The sequence below is a fragment of the Chrysemys picta genome, chromosome 2, assembly GCF_011386835.1.
Source record: "Chrysemys picta bellii isolate R12L10 chromosome 2, ASM1138683v2, whole genome shotgun sequence".
NCBI lineage: Eukaryota > Metazoa > Chordata > Testudines > Emydidae > Chrysemys > Chrysemys picta.
The window spans coordinates 195458167-195477597 of record NC_088792.1 but is presented as its reverse complement, the minus strand read 5'-3'; the positions used below and the strand labels follow the sequence as shown (position 1 = coordinate 195477597).

The window sequence follows — 19431 nt, the reverse complement described above, 5'->3', positions numbered from 1 at the left end:
TATATATATATATACACACACACACACACAAATAATAAAAAAACATAAAAGACACACACACAGAGTATTATTCTAATATCCCTTTGGAACATCAGTAGCAATATGGATTCCCAAAAGTAAGCTTCAGAAAACCAAGTTAGGAATCTCATTTGGTCTAACGACATCCATGCTGTTAGCTTGATTTTTAAATTTTCCCTACAATAAAAAAAGCTAACTATTTATAGAAGAGGCAATTATGGCTTCTGATTTAAACAATTCAGTAAAACTAGCACATGCTTCTCACATATAGTTTACACTGGTACCAGAAGTTACTGTAAGGTAGTAGCATTGTGATATTTAGGGTAGGCATCTGAGAGGGGCTGTAGCTTAGTAGCTGTGAGGGGCTCACCACATTTCATACACACAATCAAAACTGGAGAAGTAAAAATCTGCCTGAGCACTCAAAAAAGATCCAATAAAACCAGTTAGGCCATTAACTAGTGTTAGAGAACCTAATCTTGATTCCTCACAGAGGCCCAGTAAACAAGTTATGCACAGAGATATTGTACAAGAGTCGGAAAGGCTGCAAGAGCCAAAAAAAGAATTGTTCCACTCTCATACACTGCAGCCTCAAAGCTAGAATAGCTGCTGACACTACCATACTCCTTTACCCACACACAAGGGGTTTAAGGCCAGTGGAGCAACATAAATGATACATCATCATCCTTTCTCACAAACACCATGAGCACTAGGTAAGGAACCCCACAAAACAAAACTCTGTAGTGCCTTCTCCCAAAGAGACTTGTGCTCAGAAAACACGAAGGGAAAACGAACAGGGTGTAAACTAGAATATTCTTTTTAAAATACCAAGCAAGTAAACTTTTCAAAAATATAAATTACCTGGTTTGTCTTCTGATGGTAAGGGCTGACCTTGGTAAGACACTGCTGGATAATTGGCAGGAATTTCTGAAGGAAGTAGGAAGAGCCCATCTAGGATCCCATCAATTACAGTCTGCAGATGTGGATCCATATTATGACGAAGTTGAGAAAAGAATTCCACTGCACCAATCCCAACCAATTGCCGGACAGCAGACGGATGCTAGATCAGAAAGAGGACAATCAGTTCAGACTTGCTGGCAATTTTTTAAAGTTTCTATACTACATCAGAAAGACAGCGCTATCGAACTTAAATTTAGCTTTTTTGTTATCTTACAGAAAATTAAAGTTTTTCAACTCAATATCAAATGTTTTCCCACACTGTTGTATGGTGATTAGCGCAGGGAACTGGGAGTCAGGGGATTCTGTTCCATGCCCAACTCTGCCAATGACTAGCTGTGACTCTTGGGGCAAGCCATTAACCTCTTTACATGCATCCAAACTAGGCAATTATCCCCTATTTTTCAGCAATAATGCAGCTGTGCAGGTATTACCAGTGCTGGAAACTTTACCATAAATGGAGGAAAGGCATTTTCATCACTGTATTCTCTAACCCTGTTCTAAGCAAATCCCTGCTCTCCATTTTTCTGATTATTTCAGTCTATGTGGCAAAAGTGGAGACTGGTCACTGCACTGGGAATCAAGTGACCAGAGTTATTTTTCCAGCTCTCCCATTGACCTGCCATGTCATCTTGCACATTATTTCATCTGTGTGTCTGTTTCCTCATCTATACAATGGTTTTAGTGATACTTATCCTCATTTATAAATTAATCTAAGTTCGTTCCAAAGCACTCTTAAAAAAAATAAAAAAAATAAAAAAAAAAAAAGAACTGTGTACTGTGTGGGTGAGTAAATTCCATTTAAGTCTAATATTGTAAATACATACTGTTTAAGAACAAAATTTCATACCTTTACCAAGTTGTTTACCAAATTTAGTATCTCCTCTTTCATCGGTACTATAGGAAAATTGAACCATTCCAGCAAATGGAGAAAAAGCAATTGTTCTTGGACTAGATCAGCATATGAAATCAAATTATGATCTAATTTACACAATATATTCTTGAGAGCTCGTTCTCTTATCTCTGCAAGTTGATGACCTGTGCAAAAAAAAAAAAAAGAAGAAGATGGTGAAGGAATGCTAAGGAATTAAAGTGGTTCAGAAACATGTCTACAATACCATCCCAATTCTTAGTTTTGTTTGGTGTCTCAACAGGAACATCTAAGATTTAGGAACGCGTGTGCTGCTGCTTGTCACCGGGACCAATGGTACTTCAGTCTCCATCCCTGAGTCAACAGAGCATCTTCTAAAGTTATACATTCACTTTTAAATAAAACTTTGGTTCTACTGTGTTCAGAGAAAAAGGACTTTGTGTACATTCTTTGTAAATAAACATCACTGCAAAAACAAAACAAAACAAAAACAAAAAACTCCACTCGAGTGCCATAATCAATTTCTCCTCCTTAAGAGGAACAACTCCAAATAGGGGGCTAACCCACTGGGCTCAAAAAGGGAAATAAGAGTAAGTAGTTCTGTCCATATAAAAAACATCAACAAGCAAACTGAGAACAACAATAATCTATATTCATTCCCATCACCATGAAAGAAACCAAGGTTAGCAAAACACCAGCCCAAGTCATGCACAGGGATGGCAGGAAGATCCGACGCGTACGTCGTGTCTGAGACGGGTGCCTTGTATTGAGTACTGGGGATAAATAACGTGCATGTGCGCGGGTGTATCTGTATCTGTGCAGACACCTGCGCGCGGATCTGCACGCGTGGCTATGCCGGTGTGCATGCACAAACCCACTGTACACGCGTGTGCCAGTGTTCGTGTCTACACACACACCCCACACACACCTATCAGACACGCAGCCCGTCAGGGGCCGTGGCAACGGGAACCGCTCTCGCCCCCCAGCTCAGCCCCAGTGCAGCCCCACACACCCACGGCCGTTCCCAGCCCCACGCGGGACAGTTACCGAGTTTCCTGATGAGCGGGACCAGCTCCATCTCCCCGGCGCCGCGCCGCGCCGCCCGCCCGGAATCCAACCGCCGCGTCCCGCAGCAAATCCGCTCCGCCTTGATCGGGAGGGATCAAACGAGGAGAGACCGTTGCTGGGGGTGGCTCAACGAACCGCAAGGCATCCTGGGAGGTGTAGTCCACTCCCGCAAAGGACCCTGGGAGATGCAGTTCTTCCACCACTCTTCCTGGGTCGGCCTGCAATTCCCATGATACCGCGCGCCCGGAACGTGTTCTGGCGATCGCCCTAACCCGTTCTGCCTTTAGGAGTTCGGTCCCCCTGCTGGGACAGGAGGAGGCGCGGGGCGGGTCCCACGGGCTCCCCTAGGGAAGAGCCCCGAGCTGGGGATTAGCGAGCACGAGGCAGGCTGCCAAAGGGCCCCGACCCTGCAGGGAAACCCACGTGGTGCCCAGCCCCGTTGGGGCTCCTTGCGGGCGCTGGGCTTCGTGGAGGGCGCTGCGGGACATGAAGTTTCCCCAAGCGCGTGAAGGGACCCAGCTCATCTGCCTGCACCAATGCTGTGTCATTCCTCCTGCTGCAGACCGGCCACGTAGGGGTTGCTGCTCATAACTGTGCCAGCGTGCAGTGGAGTGAAATTAACTAAAGCACAGATTTCAGCCTTACTCTTTCAGTAACTCCGCAATGTGTGTGCTGTAGGGCCAGGGCCGGCACCAGGCACCCAAGCACATGCTTGGGGCGGCACCTGGTAAGGGGCGGCGGGGGGAGCGCGGCGCGGCATTCCGCGGGGGGGAGGGGCGCTCCGGCGGCGCAGCCCGGCGCTCGGCGGGGGGGCGGCGCGGGGGCAGTGCTGGGGGGGGGGGTTCCGGCGGCGCTCGGCGGGGGGGGGGGGGCAGCATGGGGCTTGGCGCTGGGGGGGGGGTCCGGCGCTCAGCGGGGGGGGCGGTGCTCTGGGGGGGGGGGTTCGGCCGGGGGCGGCGCTTTTTTTTGCTGCTTGGGGCAACAAAAAAGCTAGAGCCGGCCCTGTGTAGGGCGAAACTATTGGGCTTTGATCTCTTTCCCTTAAGCAAAAATTGAATAGGATACTTTGCCCCACTCCCGCACCGTGAGGTCAGTTGGGGAACAGAAGGGGGCAGGGGAAGCGGGGGCTGGGGAAAGAGGCAGTGGGGATGAAGGGGGTGGGGAGGAGATGGGCAGTGGAGAAGGGGCATGGGATAGGGAAGAGAAGGGGATGGGGTCAGGGGGTAAGAGGCAGTGGGGAAGGAAGGGGGTGGGATGGGGAGGAGATGGAGCAGTGGGGAAGGGGCATGGGATGGGGAAGAGAAGGGGATGGGGTCAGGGGGTAAGAGGCAGTGGGGAAGGAAGGGGTGGGATGGGGAGGAGATGGAGCAGTGGGGAAGGGGCATGGGATGGGGAAGAGAAGGGGATTGGGGAAGCAGGGGCAGGGGGAAAGAGGCAGGAGGGAAGGAAGGGGGTGGGATGAGAAGGCAGTGGGAAGGGGCATGGGATGGGGAAAGCGGGAGTAGGGGGGAAGCTGAAGCCCAGCATGCGGCATCCCCTTGGCAGAATCTGGGGCTCCCCTCTTAAGCAGGCCCATCGAACCCTCACCCTGACAAGCCCCACCTCCCTTGCATCTGTACCACCTCGATTAGCCCCCCCCCCGACACCCTCCCCACTGAGCCCCAACCACCTGGACCCCCACCCAAATGAACCCCACCTCCCCTGCACCTAGACCCCTCTGCCCCAAACACCTTTACCTGGATCCCCTGCAGTCTCATTGCCCCTGCACCCCCAATGAGCTTCTGTGAATCCAGATCTCCCACTGAGCTGCCCGCACCCAGATTGCACTACAAGAACTTTCTCTCCCCCACCTGGATCCCCCCCACACTAAGTTCTTCGGATGTGGATCCTGCTGCCCGGCTGAGCCTGCTCACTCACACCTGGTGCACCTGGCACAGGGGGACAGGGCCCCAAAGTGTTTCTGGGGGAGGCATGGCCCTTGCACTGTGTCAGGGTCAGGTGTAGCCTCACTGCTGAGTCCCTGTCTCAGGGTGGGGGGAGGCTGCAGGGTAATCTCCCACCTCCATGCAACCAGTGGCCTGTGCTCCCCACTGCCAGGTTAGAGCCTCCACATTTATTATTGACAAATAAAATTTGCAGAATTTTAAAATATTGTGCGCAGAATTTTTTAATTTTTGGTGCAGAATCCCCTCAGGAATATGGAATGTTGTGCAGCTGTGATGGTGGAACTATGAGGAAGGTGGTGGGCAGTGGGGAGGTCTATGGGCGGGGGGTGCTGGGCGAGCGGTGTGGTGTGCAGGGTGCTTTGATGTTGTGGTGGGAGGCCAGCAGGGGAGGTCTCTGGGAGGGGTGGGGTCTGGGCATAGAGATCTGTGGTGGAGGTCTCTGGGCGAGGGGGCACTGGGCATAAGGGAGAGGTACGGGGCAGGGAAGCGGTGTGATGGGGCCCGCCCTCAAGGGAAAGGGGCATGCTGGCAGCATAGGGCTGGGCAGGCCAGTGTGCATCTGGCAGCTGCAGGTTTGTAAACAGTGCCCTCCTGCTGGGCTGCGCAGAGCAGAGCTCCTCCCACCTCGCTGTGCATCATTGCCCAAACCCTTCACTCTGGAGACTGACCATCCCGCCCCCCTGCACCTTGCCCCATGGGGGCCCACAAATATGTTTGGTGCTGGACCTACAAAAAGTTAATCCGGCCCTGCCTCAGAGTGCTAAATTTTCTTCTCACTCAGTAATCAGAGTTGTCCATCATTTTGCAAGATAGTATTTGTGTCAATGGAGTAATAAAACAAAGGGGCTTTGTTAAAGTAATAATAAACCTTCAATCATTGCTGCAATTAGTTTTTCCACAGAGGCTAGAATCACACAGGTCTAACAGTGGAAAGAAATTTTTCCATGAGCAACTACAGAAACAGCATCTCTGGCAGAGTGACGTTCCTTTTGGCTATAAGTTACAACCTCATACAATGAAAAGTAAAGTGCTCCCATCAGACAGGAACAGGAACTCTCAGGTTTCCACAATGAGATTGGTGGGAAACTCGTGAGATCCATGGGAGTGTTTCACTCTTTAGTGAAATGGCATTGTACCTCAGTTGTGAAGTGAAGAGAAGGAATTACTTAGCTAACACAGTCACTCCCTGTGACATTCCCCTCTAGTATTATCTGGACTGGTGATCTGCTAGGTCACTCCAATCCTTGACTCTGGGAGCCAGCCTTACCCTGCTCTGCTGTGAGAACCCCCACTTCTGGGCTGTTCAAGCACAGCCTCGGGCATGAAAGCTGCTCCTTGGATTGTGCAACCGAATGACACTACTCAACATCTTGAGTCCCAGACACAACCCTAGGAACCTCCATCTTGCAGTGCCCAGTTATGCCCACTGGACGCTGCAAGCTTATGAGTTTATCAATTTAACAAAAATTTATATGTACCAGGTTTGTTATCCCAGGGGGAGCCTCTGACACACTACTTCAGGTAGAATAAATAAACAAATTTATTAACTATAAAGATAGATTAAGTGATTACAAGTCAAAACAACAAGTCAGATTTGGTCAAATGAACTAAAAACAAAACACATTCTAAGCTGATCTTAACACTTTCAATGCCTTTACAAACTTAGATGCTTCTCACCACAGGCTGGCTGGCTGCTCTTCAGCCAGGGTCTCCTTTGATCAGTGCTTCAGTCGCTTGGTGTGGTGTCTGTAGATGTAGGTGGAAGAGAAAGGAAGAGCAGCGCAAATGTCTCTCCCTTTTATCATGTCCTTTCTTCCCTCTTGGCTTTGCCCCTCCCTCCTTCAGAGTCAGGTGAGCATTACCTCATTGCAGTTCCAAACTGACCAAAGGAAGGGGGGTGACTCCCTGGAGAGTCCAACAGATTCTTTTGTTGCTGCCTAGGCCAGCGTCCTTTGTTCCTGTACTGTTGTGCAGGGTTTGTCCCATACATGCCCTGATGAGGTGTGAACTGCCTCTCTGCTCTTGGAGAGTTTTTGCCTGGGTTTATTTTAAGCCATTAGGATACATTTTCAGCCTCATAACATAACTATAACATTATTGTAACAACAATGCTCAGGGCATCACAAACCTTCCGAAGATACCCGGCATGACAAACTTTGCATTGGATACCCTACAATTTTACAAGGATGAACATGGGGGTGCTGTGTGTTCCCCCGAGTTACAGAGCATTACACTCCCTAAAATAGATTCAATAACATTTCTTCAGAAGAAAGTGAAAAGCTAGATGGATCTGTAAGAGACAATGAAAGCCCTTTCTCTGTCTGAATATGGTCAGTCAGCCTAAGAACTAAGGAAGTAAGGACATATTTTTGCTCCATGTTGGATGCCTGAATTATATTGATATTTACATGAGAGAAAGGTCCAGCCAATGGTCCATCTAGCCCAGTATCTCATTCACAGACCACTGTCTTTGAGCTATGTAAATCAAAGGTAATCAAGATGACCAATTTTTGCTTAATATTTTCAAATGCTACACCAAAGGGAAAAAAGATGTCATGAGGCGTGGTGTATCTGCGAGGGGATGCTGAGTAAAGACACTTTCCATTGGTTATTGGAAGTGAAGGAAGGTTTGGCAGTTTGTATGGGGTGTGGTTAAGCACTTTAGTAGTTAAGAGGAGAATTTGGGCCCCAGTTATTGTGAGTGCCTATCCCAGGGATATATACTCTCCTTCTGCTTTGCATCTCTCAGCCATCTGCCCTGCCTGCTGCTCCTCATCAGCCTTAAGACTCCCGTAACTATTTCCCAATCAACTCTGATTTCTTCCTCCCTTTTGGCATTCCTTTGTGTAAGTTTTTCTTGGTGTCCACTTGCATCTTAGCAATCCCTAATGATGCCTCTCTATTAAATTGTTGTACTCTGCTTTATGCCTTAAGCCAAAGGCAGGGCCAGCTCCAGGTTTTCTGCTGCCCCAAGCAGCAAAAACAACAAAACAAAAATCAAACAAACAAAAACACACCGTGGCAGTGCGATTGCGCTGCTCCACTCTTTGGCGGCAATTCAGCGGCAGGTCCTTCGCTCCGAGAGGGACCCGCCGCTGAATTGCCGCCGAAGACCCGGACGTGCCGCCCCAATAGCGGCCGGAGTGCCGCCTCTTGGTATTGCCCCCCACCCCACCCCCAAGCACCTGCCTCCTTAGCTGGTGCCTGGAGCTGGCCCTGGCCGAATGCTCCAAATTTTAATATGTTCAAGACCAGTATTTGGAGCATCTCAAACCTTGAAACAATCCAATCAGGAGATGTTAGGACTAAGCCAAAAACAAAGAATCACAACCTCTGAGCTCATTTATAAAGACACAAGACCTATTATTTCATACTTGTTATTTGCCTTTTTATGCAGACACATAGAAGACCCACGCCTGCACTGACATACTTTATTTAATTCAGCTAAGAAAGAGAGGAACTATCTATGTCATACACATGAAGAATATTAAACAGAAAGAACATCATGTAGCTTCTCTTCTTGTCACCTCCTCTTTAGTCTGCTGGTTTTGGGGAAGCCAGTAGCTCAGGCAACATCTCTCCATGCCTTCCTCTTTAGCTATGTGTACAGAAAACCTCAAAGGAAAATCCTGACCTTCAGATATAGAAGTTTCTTTTTTTGAAGAATCTATTTCTGTACAGAAGTCTTTATGTGTTCAACATAGCTCTTCTCCCCCTTCTCATATTATCTTTGTTCGGCCAAAGGGGAATGGTTGGTATAAGCAGCTCCTCTTCTTGCCTTCAGTCAGCAGGCTCCCTTGCTAAACACATCTCTACTTATCAGCTCACTTTTACATAATTGAGTTTCTACTGCATATATATTCCTATTGATCTCTAATAGAACTGTGTAGGAGTAATGACACTGGGGGAATTATTCACTGAGTTTCATTTAAAGTGTGCCCACATTGGTTAACAGCTTATCTCCTTAGAGTGCTCTACACAGTCACAGGATGTACAGTAGTGCACTGTCTTCTGTTACCTCCTGTCATGGTTTGTTTCTACCTTTCAAACAGCTCCTTTCAATCTCTTTTTCATCAATCATATTTAATCTCAAACTCCCCCTTTGTGTTGTGTCTTCCTTACCAGTATCCTAAGGTGTTCAGATCTTGACTGTTTGCTCTATTTACCTTCTCTCCATTTGTCATATTATCTGTAGATGATACTCAAATATTCAGATCTTTCCATACTTCTTGTAAGGCATACTGTGTAGTCTAATCTGACCTTGTAGTTTTCCTTCAGCTAAATGTCTCAAAGAGAAATGTGTTTCTTTTCTGAGGAGCAGTCTCAAACATGACTAAGTCTCTTCTCAGAGTAGCAGCCGTGTTAGTCTGTATCCGCAAAAAGAAGAACAGGAGTACTTGTGGCACCTTAGAGACTAACATTTATTAGAGCATTAATAATAAACTAATAAATTTGTTAGTCTCTAAGGTGCCACAAGTACTCCTGTTCTTCTTTTTAAGTCTCTTCTATCTCACTTCTCAATCTATTTGCCTCCATTGTTCACTCCACTTGAATTCTCCCTTCCCAGTATTCCTATTCTGAAAATCTTCCTATGATCACCTCTAAAACAATGCCTGTACAAGACACTACCTTGATTTCACCTTTGATAAAATCCTCATCATGCCTCTTCTCAGTTTAACTGTTGCAACTCCTTCTCTACAGCTTCCATGAGTCCTGGCTGTCCATATTCCAGCAAGAATGCTGCATACCGCCATCTCACTCATACAAAGTGGCATAACCATAACATCCTCCTCCTCCAGTTAAACATCTACTTAAAAAAATGCCCTTTCTGTTCTTAAAACCATCCATAATTCTGCTTCAGCGTCTCTCAGGAACTCTCCTCCTGTTCTACTCCCTTTGCAATGATTTCCTTTTTGTCCCTTTACAAAACCTGGCTACTTTTGGTGTGAGAGCCTTTTCCTCTGTAGTTTCTACCATCAGGAACAGCTTTCCTACATTTCTTCTTACTAAAAGTACCTAATTACCCAATCTGCCCACATGTTACAAATTGTTTCCATGTGCAACATTGCAGGTACAGTTTGGATGCAGCTATGGATATTTTTCCTTTCACCTCATTTATAATGATAGTTAAAACACATCTTTTCTTCCTTGCCCATACCTTGTAATTTTTCCAGCTCCTCCCTCCTATTTTCATTTAACTTTTCAAAGCATTGTGAGATACAGTTTATGTGAAACATTCTAAACAAATTGCTTTTATCTAAATCAATAATGATTGCCAAAAGATTTAATTTGATAGAGATAACACCATGGTGTATCTGATTGACCTAGTGCACTCTAAATCCATTGGTGTCAAATATAGAGTCAATTATAGGGTCAATTAAGGAGAAAGAACAAGAGGAGGCAAACCTCAGAGCCAAATATTCTGTCTTAAACTGCATTCTGACTTGGGGAGGGTAGACAAATATTAAAAGGAAGGGAGGGCCTTTGATGATCGTAACTGAAGATGGGATAGGAAATGCATTTTCCTATATGCAGCCATGTTAGTTTATTCAAAAATGTTGAAATTATAATTAATGTAGAAATAATTGGATGATAGAAATGGATATTCTTTATTTTCATATTAACACAGAAGAAATATTACTATGAACTTAAGAAAGCCATACTGGGTCAAGCCAATGGTCCATCTAGCCCAGTATCCTGTCTTCTGATAGTGGCCAATGGCAGATACTTCAAAGGGAATTAACAGAACAGGGCAATCATCAAGTGATCCATCCCCTAGCATCCAGTCCCAGCATCTGGCAGTCAGAGTCTTAGGGACACCCAGACCATGGGGTTGCATCCCTGACCATCATGGCTAATAGCCATTGTTGGTTCTATCCTCTATGACCTTCTCTAATTCTTTTTTGAATCAAGTTATAGTTTTGGCCTTCACAATGTCTCCTGGCAATGAGTTCCACAGATTGACTGTGTGTTGTGTGAAGTACTTTCTTTTGTTTGCTTTAAACTCGCTGCCTATTAATTTCATTGGAAGATCCCTGTCCTTGTGTGATGCAAAGGGATAAATAACACTCCTTTATTCACTTTCTCCATACCATTCATGATTTCACAGTCCTATCATATTCCCCCTTAGTCTCTTTTCCAAGCTGAAAAGTCCCAGTCTTATTAATCTCTCCTCACCTGGAAGCTGTCCCATACCCCTAATCATTTTTGCTGCCGTCTTCTGAACCTTTTCCAATACACCTCTACCTCGATATAACACTACCCGATAAAACATGAATTCGGCTATAACGCGGTAAAGCAGTGCTCCGGGCGGAGCTGCGCAGTCCAGTGGATCAAAGCAAGTTCGATATAACGCGGTTTCACCTATAACGCGGTAAGATTTTTTGGCTCCCGAGGACAGCGTTATATCGAGGTAGAGGTGTATATCTTTTTTGAGCTGGGGCAACCAGACCTGCACACAGTATTCCACGTATGGGCATACCATGGATTTATATGATGGCATTAGGATACTTTCTCTCTTATCCCTTTCCTAATGTTTCATAACATTCTGTTAGCTTTTTTGACTGCTGCTGCACACTGAGCAGATGTTTTCAGAGAACTATCCATGATGACTCCAAGATCTATTTCTTACGTCAAAACAGCTAATTTAGATCCCATCATTTTGTATGTATAGTTTTGTATTATGTTTTCCAACATTCATTACTTTGAATTTATCTACATTGAATTTTATCTGCCATTTTGTTGCCCAGTTTGTGAGATCCCTTTGTAACTCTTTGCCATCTCACTGTTTACCACCTTTTTCCAGATCGTTTATGAATATGATTAACAGCACTGATCTCAGTACAGACCTTTTGGGGACACTGCTATTTACCTCTCTGCATTCTGAGAACTGATCATTTATTCCTACTCCTTGTTTCCTATTTTTTAACCAGTTACTGATCCATGAGACGACCTCCCCTCTTATCCTATGACTGCTTAGTTTGCTTAAGAACCTTTAGTGAGGGACCTTGTCAAAGGCTTTCTGAAAGTTCAAGAACACTATATCTACTGGATCATCCTTGTCCACATGTTTGTTGACCCCCACAGAGAATTCTAATGGATTGATGAGCCCTGATATCCCTATATAAAAGCCATGTTGACTCTTTGTAACGGGGTTGGGACTCACCACCGCGGGACCTCCTACTGGTTGTCTTGGGAATTAGCTCAGTCCAGTGGAGCGCCCCCTCCTGGTGGTCCCGACCGTCATCTCGCCCTCGATTGGCATGTCTGAGCCCATGTCGCTCACCAACTCGCGGCATCCTCTTTGGGACCACTGCCCTCTGGCAGTGCCCCTCAGTCCTGCCACACCCCCTTCCAGGGGGGAGGAGGGTCAATCAGCAGTCTCCTTGTCCAGCCACCGTAGTCAACCACACACCCCAAAGTCTAATCCCTCCCATCAGGGATTTGGTGTGGTCTGTACTGGCCATTCCCTATGGCCAATAGCTAGATATACTGCAAGTGGATAGGTGGGGACCCAGGCCCACCCTCTACTCTGGGTCCCGACCCAAGGACCCTCAGGCAGCAGCCTCGCTGTCCTCCTTCTCTCCCCTCGTCTGTCTGCTTCCCTGGGCCGCTTCCCCTACAGCCCCTTGCACCCGCTAGGCCCTGCAGCCTGGCAGACACCGGGCTGGAGTTTCCCTTTACTCCCCCGGGCCTGCCCAGCACTGCGCTGTCCGCGGTGCTAGCCTCCCAACTTGGAGATAGACCTTCCCCTCTCGAAGGCCTGGGACAGACTGACTGCTTGCTCCCTGAGCAGCCTTTTATAGGGCTGAGCCTGGCCCTGATTGGCTCCCAGCAAGCCCTTCTCTCATTGGCTGTGCGTCTGCACAGGCCCCCTGGCCTGCCACAGCCCATAATCTCAGGAGTGGGGCAGCTGCCCCACTACACACCCTCCCCCTTAAGAACCCTCTCAGGGGGGGGAATTCCCTATCACCCCTGTACTCCTCGTAGCTGGGCCCTCAGGGAATCCCTCTCGCAGCACAGGCCCTCCACTAATTGGAGCAACCTGCCTCCCTCCTCTATGGTCTGGGTCCCCACTGTAGACCTCCCTGGTCCTACGTGGGTTCCCACTTCCATTTGAGTTCCCACATCGGGCCTCCCAGCCCCTATGCAGGTTCCCTGGTTAAGGTGGGGTCTCTCTGCCCCAGCCCCCTTCTCTTTGGGGACCTCAGCCTCGACTACCACCCCCTGTTGGCTAGCCCCAGACCGAGCCTCTTTCTCAGGCACTCCCCCTTTCTGCCTCAGAGGGCAATGCCTTTTTATGTGGCCCTTGGTGTGGCAGTGGAAGCACCCTTGGCACCTTCCCCCTGCCACGGCCTTAGTCCTGCTTGTCTGGGCCCTAGCCCCTCCTTCTGGGCTGGCCCAGGCCTTGGGAGCCCTGTAGGGGCACTCCCTCTTCAGGTGTCCCTGCTCACCACAAACCAACAAGCCCGAGTCCCCCTGTTACTCTCACAGGGGGCGCCTTGTCTGAGTGAGGCTTCTCTGCCCTCTCCCAGTAGGGACACTCCCGCCTGAAGTGGCCCTTTTGCCCACAGGCGAAACATTGTTTGAGCCCAAGCCCTGGCCTCTCGCCCTTGGCGCCAGGTCCCCTATACAGTCTGGGTGCCCACCCCCGCAGCAGCCAGAGCACCTCTCTCTGCTGCTCGGCAAGCCGAGCCACCCAAGCCCTCCAGTAAAAGTCTTTGTTCTCCACCATCGTGTCTCTTTCCCTTAGTCTCTCAATGTGGCACAATCTGCCTAGTCCTCGCTCTTGCCCCTTGTGTGAGGGGTGGACCGCCATGCCCACGTTCTCCACCACGTCTAACGGGGTTGGGACTCACCACCGCGGCACCTTCTACTGGTTGTCTTGGGAATTAGCTCAGTTCAGTGGAGTGCCCCCTCCTGGTGGTGTCCCAACTGTTGTCTCGCCCTCGGTTGGCATGTCTGAGCCCACGTCGCTCACCAACTCGCAGCGTCCTCTTCGGGACCACTGCCCTCCGGCAGTGCCCTTCAGTCCTTCTACACCCCCTTCCGGGGGGGGGAGGGGGGGGAGGATCAATCAGCAGTCTCCTTGTCCAGCCACCGTAGTCAACCACACACCCCAGAGTCTAATCCCTCCCATCAGGGATCTGGTGTGGTCTGTACGGCCAATAGCTAGATATACTGCAAGTGGGTGGGGGGGACCCAGGCCCGCCCTCTACTCTGGGTCCCGACCCAAGGACCCTCGGGTGGTAGCCTCGCTGTCCTCCTTCTCTCCCCTCGTCTGTCCGCTTCCCTGGGCCGCTTCCCCCTACGGCCCCTTGCACCCGCTAGGCCCTTCCACTGAGGGCCTGCAGCCTGGCAGACACCGGGCTGGAGTTTCCCTTTACTTCCCCAGGCCTGCCCAGCACTGCACTGCACTGTCCACAATGCTAGCCTCCCAGCTTGGAGATAGACCTTCCCGCTCTCTGAAGCCTGGGACAGACTGACTGCTCTTTCCCTGAGCAGCCTTTTATAGGGCTGAGCCTGGCCCTGATTGGCTGTCTCCAACCTGGGCTCTGATTCGCTCCCAGCAAGCCCTTCTCTCATTGGCTGTGCGTCTACGCAGGCCCCCTGGCCTGCCACAGCCCATAATCTCAGGGAGTGGGGCAGCCGCCCCACTACACTCTTCCCCAACAAATCATGTTCATCTATGTTTCTGTTCTGTTCTTTACTATAGCGTCAACCAATTTGCCTGGTGCTGAAGTTAGGCTTAGAGGCCTGTAATTGCCAAGATCGCATCTAGATCCTTTTTTAAAAATTGACTTCATATTAGCTATCCTCCAGTCATCTGGTACAGAAGCTGATTTAAGTGATAGGTTACATACTGCAGTTAGTAGTTCTACAATTTCATATTTGAGTTCCTTCAGAGCTCTTGGGTGAACATTGTGGTCTGTCAAGACAAGTAAAATCATCAGAAAAAAAATTCTTGTCTTGAGCAAACTTTGCATATCTAGATTCAGTGAAGACTTCACATATCTGAGGGCTCTGTACTGATTTTTCCAAATGAATTATCTCAGTTTAAGGTCTGACCCAAAGCCTATTGAAGTCAACGGAAAGACTCCCATTGACTTAACTGGGCTTTTGATCTGGTCCTTAGAAACCAGACAACTTCTCATGATATCATTCTTTGTCCATATAATTATTTCTGTTACTGCTTCATAGGCACAATAGTTGTGACTGGCTCTATAAATGCACATTTTTCAGTTGCTATTTGTCAAATATCCAAAATAGCATTTGGCTTAGCATAACCTACAAACCTGAAACCATGATATCTGCAAGAAGTGTAATTATCCAAACGTCCCTGGATAGTAATCAGTCTCTGAACAGTGCAGGGTTCTATCAAAATTTGTCAAGGTCTCTGAGCTTGTTAAGACAATTAAAGTCTTGGATTGACATTTTTCATCTTTTGACAACTGTGGGTCCTAGGAGCACAAGTTTCTATTAATCTGATCTGCAAGTCAAGTTGTGTTGTTGAACTGTTTTATAAAGTTTATCATTCAGTTCAGTTTTAGCAATTTTATTCCTTAATTGGTCTTGACAACCTTCCACTGAATATCCTTCCCTCCATTTCTCTCTCCCCCAACCCCAAACAAAAGATTTGAACTAGAATAATCCTTACAGATTTAAAAATAAATAAATAAATAAAGGACATAGACAACCTTCGATCAACATTGACCTTACTGGGAACTCTACAAGCTCACCACAGGTTGCCAGGGGCGGCTCCAGGCATCAGTGCACCAAGCGCGTGTCTGGGGCGGCAAGCCGCGAGGGACGGCCTGCCAGTCGCTGTGAGGGTGGCAGTCAGGCTGCATTTGGCGGCATGCCTGTGGGAGTTCCGCTGGTCCCGCGGTTTCAGAGGCAATTCGGTGGCGGGGATGCTGAAGGCACGGCACCAGCGAACCTCCCGCAGGCATGCCGCTGAATCCGCGTTACTAGCAGACTGCCCGCAGGCATGCCGCCAAAAGCCACCTGACTGCCGTGCTTGGGGCGGCAAAAACCATAGAGCTGCCCCTGCAGGTTGCATAAAGCATAAATATATTGCTTGTCCTATTCATAGTGTTTTTGAAAAGGTCATTTTAAGTGTGTTCAACTGGGGGGGCAGAGTAGGCTTTAGGCTGACTAGATGATATCCACTCAGGTCCTCAAAGGTTCTGGACCCCATTGCTTATTGAAAGAACTATGATTATCTTTTTACAAATTTTATTAAAGACACTTAAAAACAAAAATAAAATCAAGAAAACATATCAAATCTAAGCTATCATTAATATTAAACTAAACACAAAACATCACTGCTATCAAATCAAGATCATATCATTGTCAAATCATCAAGTTAATCTTAGTATTAAATTAGGGTTTGATTACCAAAATTAGTTATATCATCAAATTAATATAAAAATAATCAATCCTTATATATTCTAATAAAGTAACTGGCTGTTTGATTGTAAATCCCAAGGATTATTTTTTATCAAAGTCATTTGAATCTATGATTTAAAGCTGGTCAAGCAGTTTAGTACTACCAGATTATATCTAATGTCTAGCTATAATTTTACAGACAATTATAAAGTTTCTTTCTCAGAGTTCAGTTCTTATGTGTTGACTAACCCTTCCCTCCTCCCCATCCTAAGATGTTATAATACTTTAACAGAACACTATTGAGAAACTGAAGTTTGACAAGTCGTGTTCACCGGAAATTACAGACAGACAATCTCAAAAGTTTTTCAAAACTTTTAAACAAAAACACACTGCAGTCTAATGAGCAATTTTATGGGATAATGTCTAGGAATGTTTTAATCTGGGGCATTTTCTCTTACCTTCTCCATGTGGACTTTTTGGGTGCTCATACATACAGACACATTTTCATATCCTACAAATAAGAAAGCTATAAAGAGGCTAGGACATTTCCAAGCAAATAAAAAAAATGAAAATGAAAAGTAAGATACTGAATATAAGAGACTTCTTGACTTTTATAGGGTAGGAGTTGGAAGTGTAGCCAAAGAGACAGACAGTGATATTCTGCTGGCATGGCATGATGTTTCTTGCTCATGGACCTTCTTCAGGAGGAGGGAGAGACTGGTCAAAGGCTGGCGTAGCCTATATGTTGATGTTGTGACTTCTTCTTTCCAAGAGGGCTGGTCTTGGAGAGTCTAGAAATTATTTTTCCCTGCGTTGGCTTCATGACCCAAAAAGATGAGGCTTCTCTGCTTTAATCTTGATTCTCATAGATTGCAACTTTGCTTACTTGGCCTTGGAGGGGACCACTGCAAGGTTTTCAGACAAATCAGCTGCAAGGCCTACCTTGGTCCAATCCGATTCAAATAATTAGATCATTGCTAGTAAGCATCAACTTGGAAAAATCTAATTTAAATAAGCAATTTTAAAAAATATTCTGTTTTGCATAGCACAGAGACTAAATATGCACCCTCCAACCCCGAAATAATATAAATCCAGTTACATAAGACTACTTTTGAGGAAATTGGCATGGCCTTCTGTTTGAAAAGGACTTAAGATGACATTGTATCACCAATTTACAGAAAATTCAACATAAAACTTCTATAAAATGGCTAATTGGGATGGGGGGTGGGGGGGAGGAAAGAACCCCAGCAAAAGTCAGTCACTCAACATTCATCCATCAGCAAAATTAAAAATAAGCTTGGAACTAGTTTATGATCAGTTGACATTCTTCTTGCAAAGAAGAAAATGTACAGTAATCTTTCTTTTTTGGAACTGGACTATAAATCGCCCACTTGTCTTCTGGAATCCTCGTCTTGATAGAGGAAAAGTATCCTAAAACCTTTCAAGATGAAACCCATTTAAAATATAAAACTTGAAAATTTCATATATAAAAGTCTATATTTCCCATATAGGCTATTCCTTTCATAATGAATACCCACTAACATCTGATCATTGTTTCCCCAATACGCTTGATAGCTCTGAATGTTATTTTTAAGTATTACACACACAAAAAAAGAAGTTGTTTGTGGTCAAATAAATATTACATTTTATTTTCAGGTACCTTATGCCTAACGTATATGGAAAGGAATCTGCTGTGTGTTCTTCACACACTGGTATGCAAATTCCTTGCATTTGCAGACTACTGTATTACATTGCTTTGCAGTTAGCTTTGAATATAACTTAGTATTTTACTTCCAGGATGGACAAGGAAAAAATGGCAACATCAGCTACTCCAGGGATAGTGCAAGGAGGCATACCAGTGTCCACATATTTGGAGATAAAAGAACAGTTTGTTCCAACCCATATTTAGTTATATTAATTCTCAAATGACAGCCAAATACAATGGGTCAAATTCGGCTCTCAGTTGTCAGAGTGCTTTGTAACTTCAATAAAAATCAGTGGCGGTACTCCAGATTTAACTGACTAAGCCCTGGTCTACACTACAGGGTTAGGTCAAATTTAGCCGCGTCAGGTCGATTTAAAAATGACTACCAAACCCGTTCCGTCGACCTAAAGGGCTCTTAAAATTGACTTCTGTACTCCTCCTCATCGAGGGGAGTAGCACTAAAATCGCCCTTGCTGGGTCAAATTTGGGGTAGTGCGGACGCAAATCGATGGTATTAGCCTCCGGGAACTATCCCAGAGTGCTCCATTGTGACTGTTCTGGACAGCACTTTGAACTCTGATGCACTAGCCAGGTACACAGTGTGACAGACCCAGACCAGTGGGGTACAGGAGTCTGGTAGAAGGCAAATATACTGCTCACTGGATGAGTAGTTTTCTGTTCCCTGAGTGACCAGACCTATTGGGATCCAGGAAGTCGGCAGGCTTCCTGCTAAAGGATCCCCCCCAGCCTAAGGGGGGGTCCACAGGACCTGGAGACCAAAAAATTACAGGGGGACAACTAATAAAAGAACAGGGACAGGAGTGAGGTCAAAGGGTCAAACGAAGCGAACCAGACGGGGACACCGAGCAGAGAACCCCGGACAGCGCCCACTGCTCCTCGAAGGCGTCAAGGGAGCCAGTGGATGCCGCCCAAAGGAACTCTGCCCGGATACATGAAAGAACGGAGGACCTGAAATACGTCCCACAGTCACAGGAAACTCCATCGGCCAACCTCCTCACTCTGGTTTTATAGATGGCCAGTTTTGCTAGGGCCAGAAGGAGGTTGACCAGAAGGTCCCACGACTTTGTGGGGCGATGGATAGGGAGTGCATAAATAAAAAGGTGAGGGGAAAAGTGCAACCAAAATCTTAACAAAATATCCGTGAGGAGCCGGAATAGGGGCTGCAGCCTGGCGCACTCCAGGTAAACATGCGCCAGGGTCTCCCTCACGCCGCAAAAGGGGCAGGTGTCTGGGATAGGGGTAAACCGCGCCAAGTACACGCCCATGCTCACCGCTCCATGAAGGAGCCGCCAACTGATGTCCCCGGTGGGCTTTGGGATCAGAGCAGAATAAAGGCTGGCCCACCGGGGCTCCTCACCCTCTAGAGGTGGCAGAAGGTCCCGCCACTTCGTATCGGGGCGGGACGCGAGGGTGAGGACATGAAGAACATGGAGCACAAGCGTGTATAGATGTTT

The 19431-nt window shown here is 46.9% G+C and overlaps 1 protein-coding gene and 1 long non-coding RNA gene across 9 annotated transcripts in view; one reads left to right on the top strand and one right to left on the bottom strand.

The window, feature by feature from the left end:
• Nucleotides 1-3055, bottom strand: part of RTTN (rotatin) — a 179007-nt gene extending 175952 nt beyond the window's left edge. For 7 of the 8 annotated variants that reach the window (XM_065585178.1, XM_008164415.4, XM_024102084.3 and 4 more), the window contains exons 1-3: nucleotides 2894-3055; nucleotides 1826-2013; nucleotides 880-1078 (exon numbers count right to left, since the gene is read on the bottom strand). In XM_065585178.1, the coding sequence (XP_065441250.1) occupies nucleotides 880-1078; nucleotides 1826-2013; nucleotides 2894-2924 (418 nt within the window). In that variant the 5' untranslated portion in view covers nucleotides 2925-3055. Of the gene's footprint in view, nucleotides 1-879; nucleotides 1079-1825; nucleotides 2014-2893 lie in introns of those variants that run through there. The other variant, XM_065585181.1, reaches the window with a different exon arrangement.
• Nucleotides 3056-3509: 454 nt separating this feature from the next.
• Nucleotides 3510-19431, top strand: part of LOC122174704 (uncharacterized) — a 36698-nt gene continuing 20776 nt past the window's right edge. Inside the window, exon 1 of the long non-coding RNA XR_006176874.2 lies at nucleotides 3510-3641. This is a non-coding gene — a long non-coding RNA (uncharacterized LOC122174704). The remainder of the gene's footprint in view (nucleotides 3642-19431) is intronic.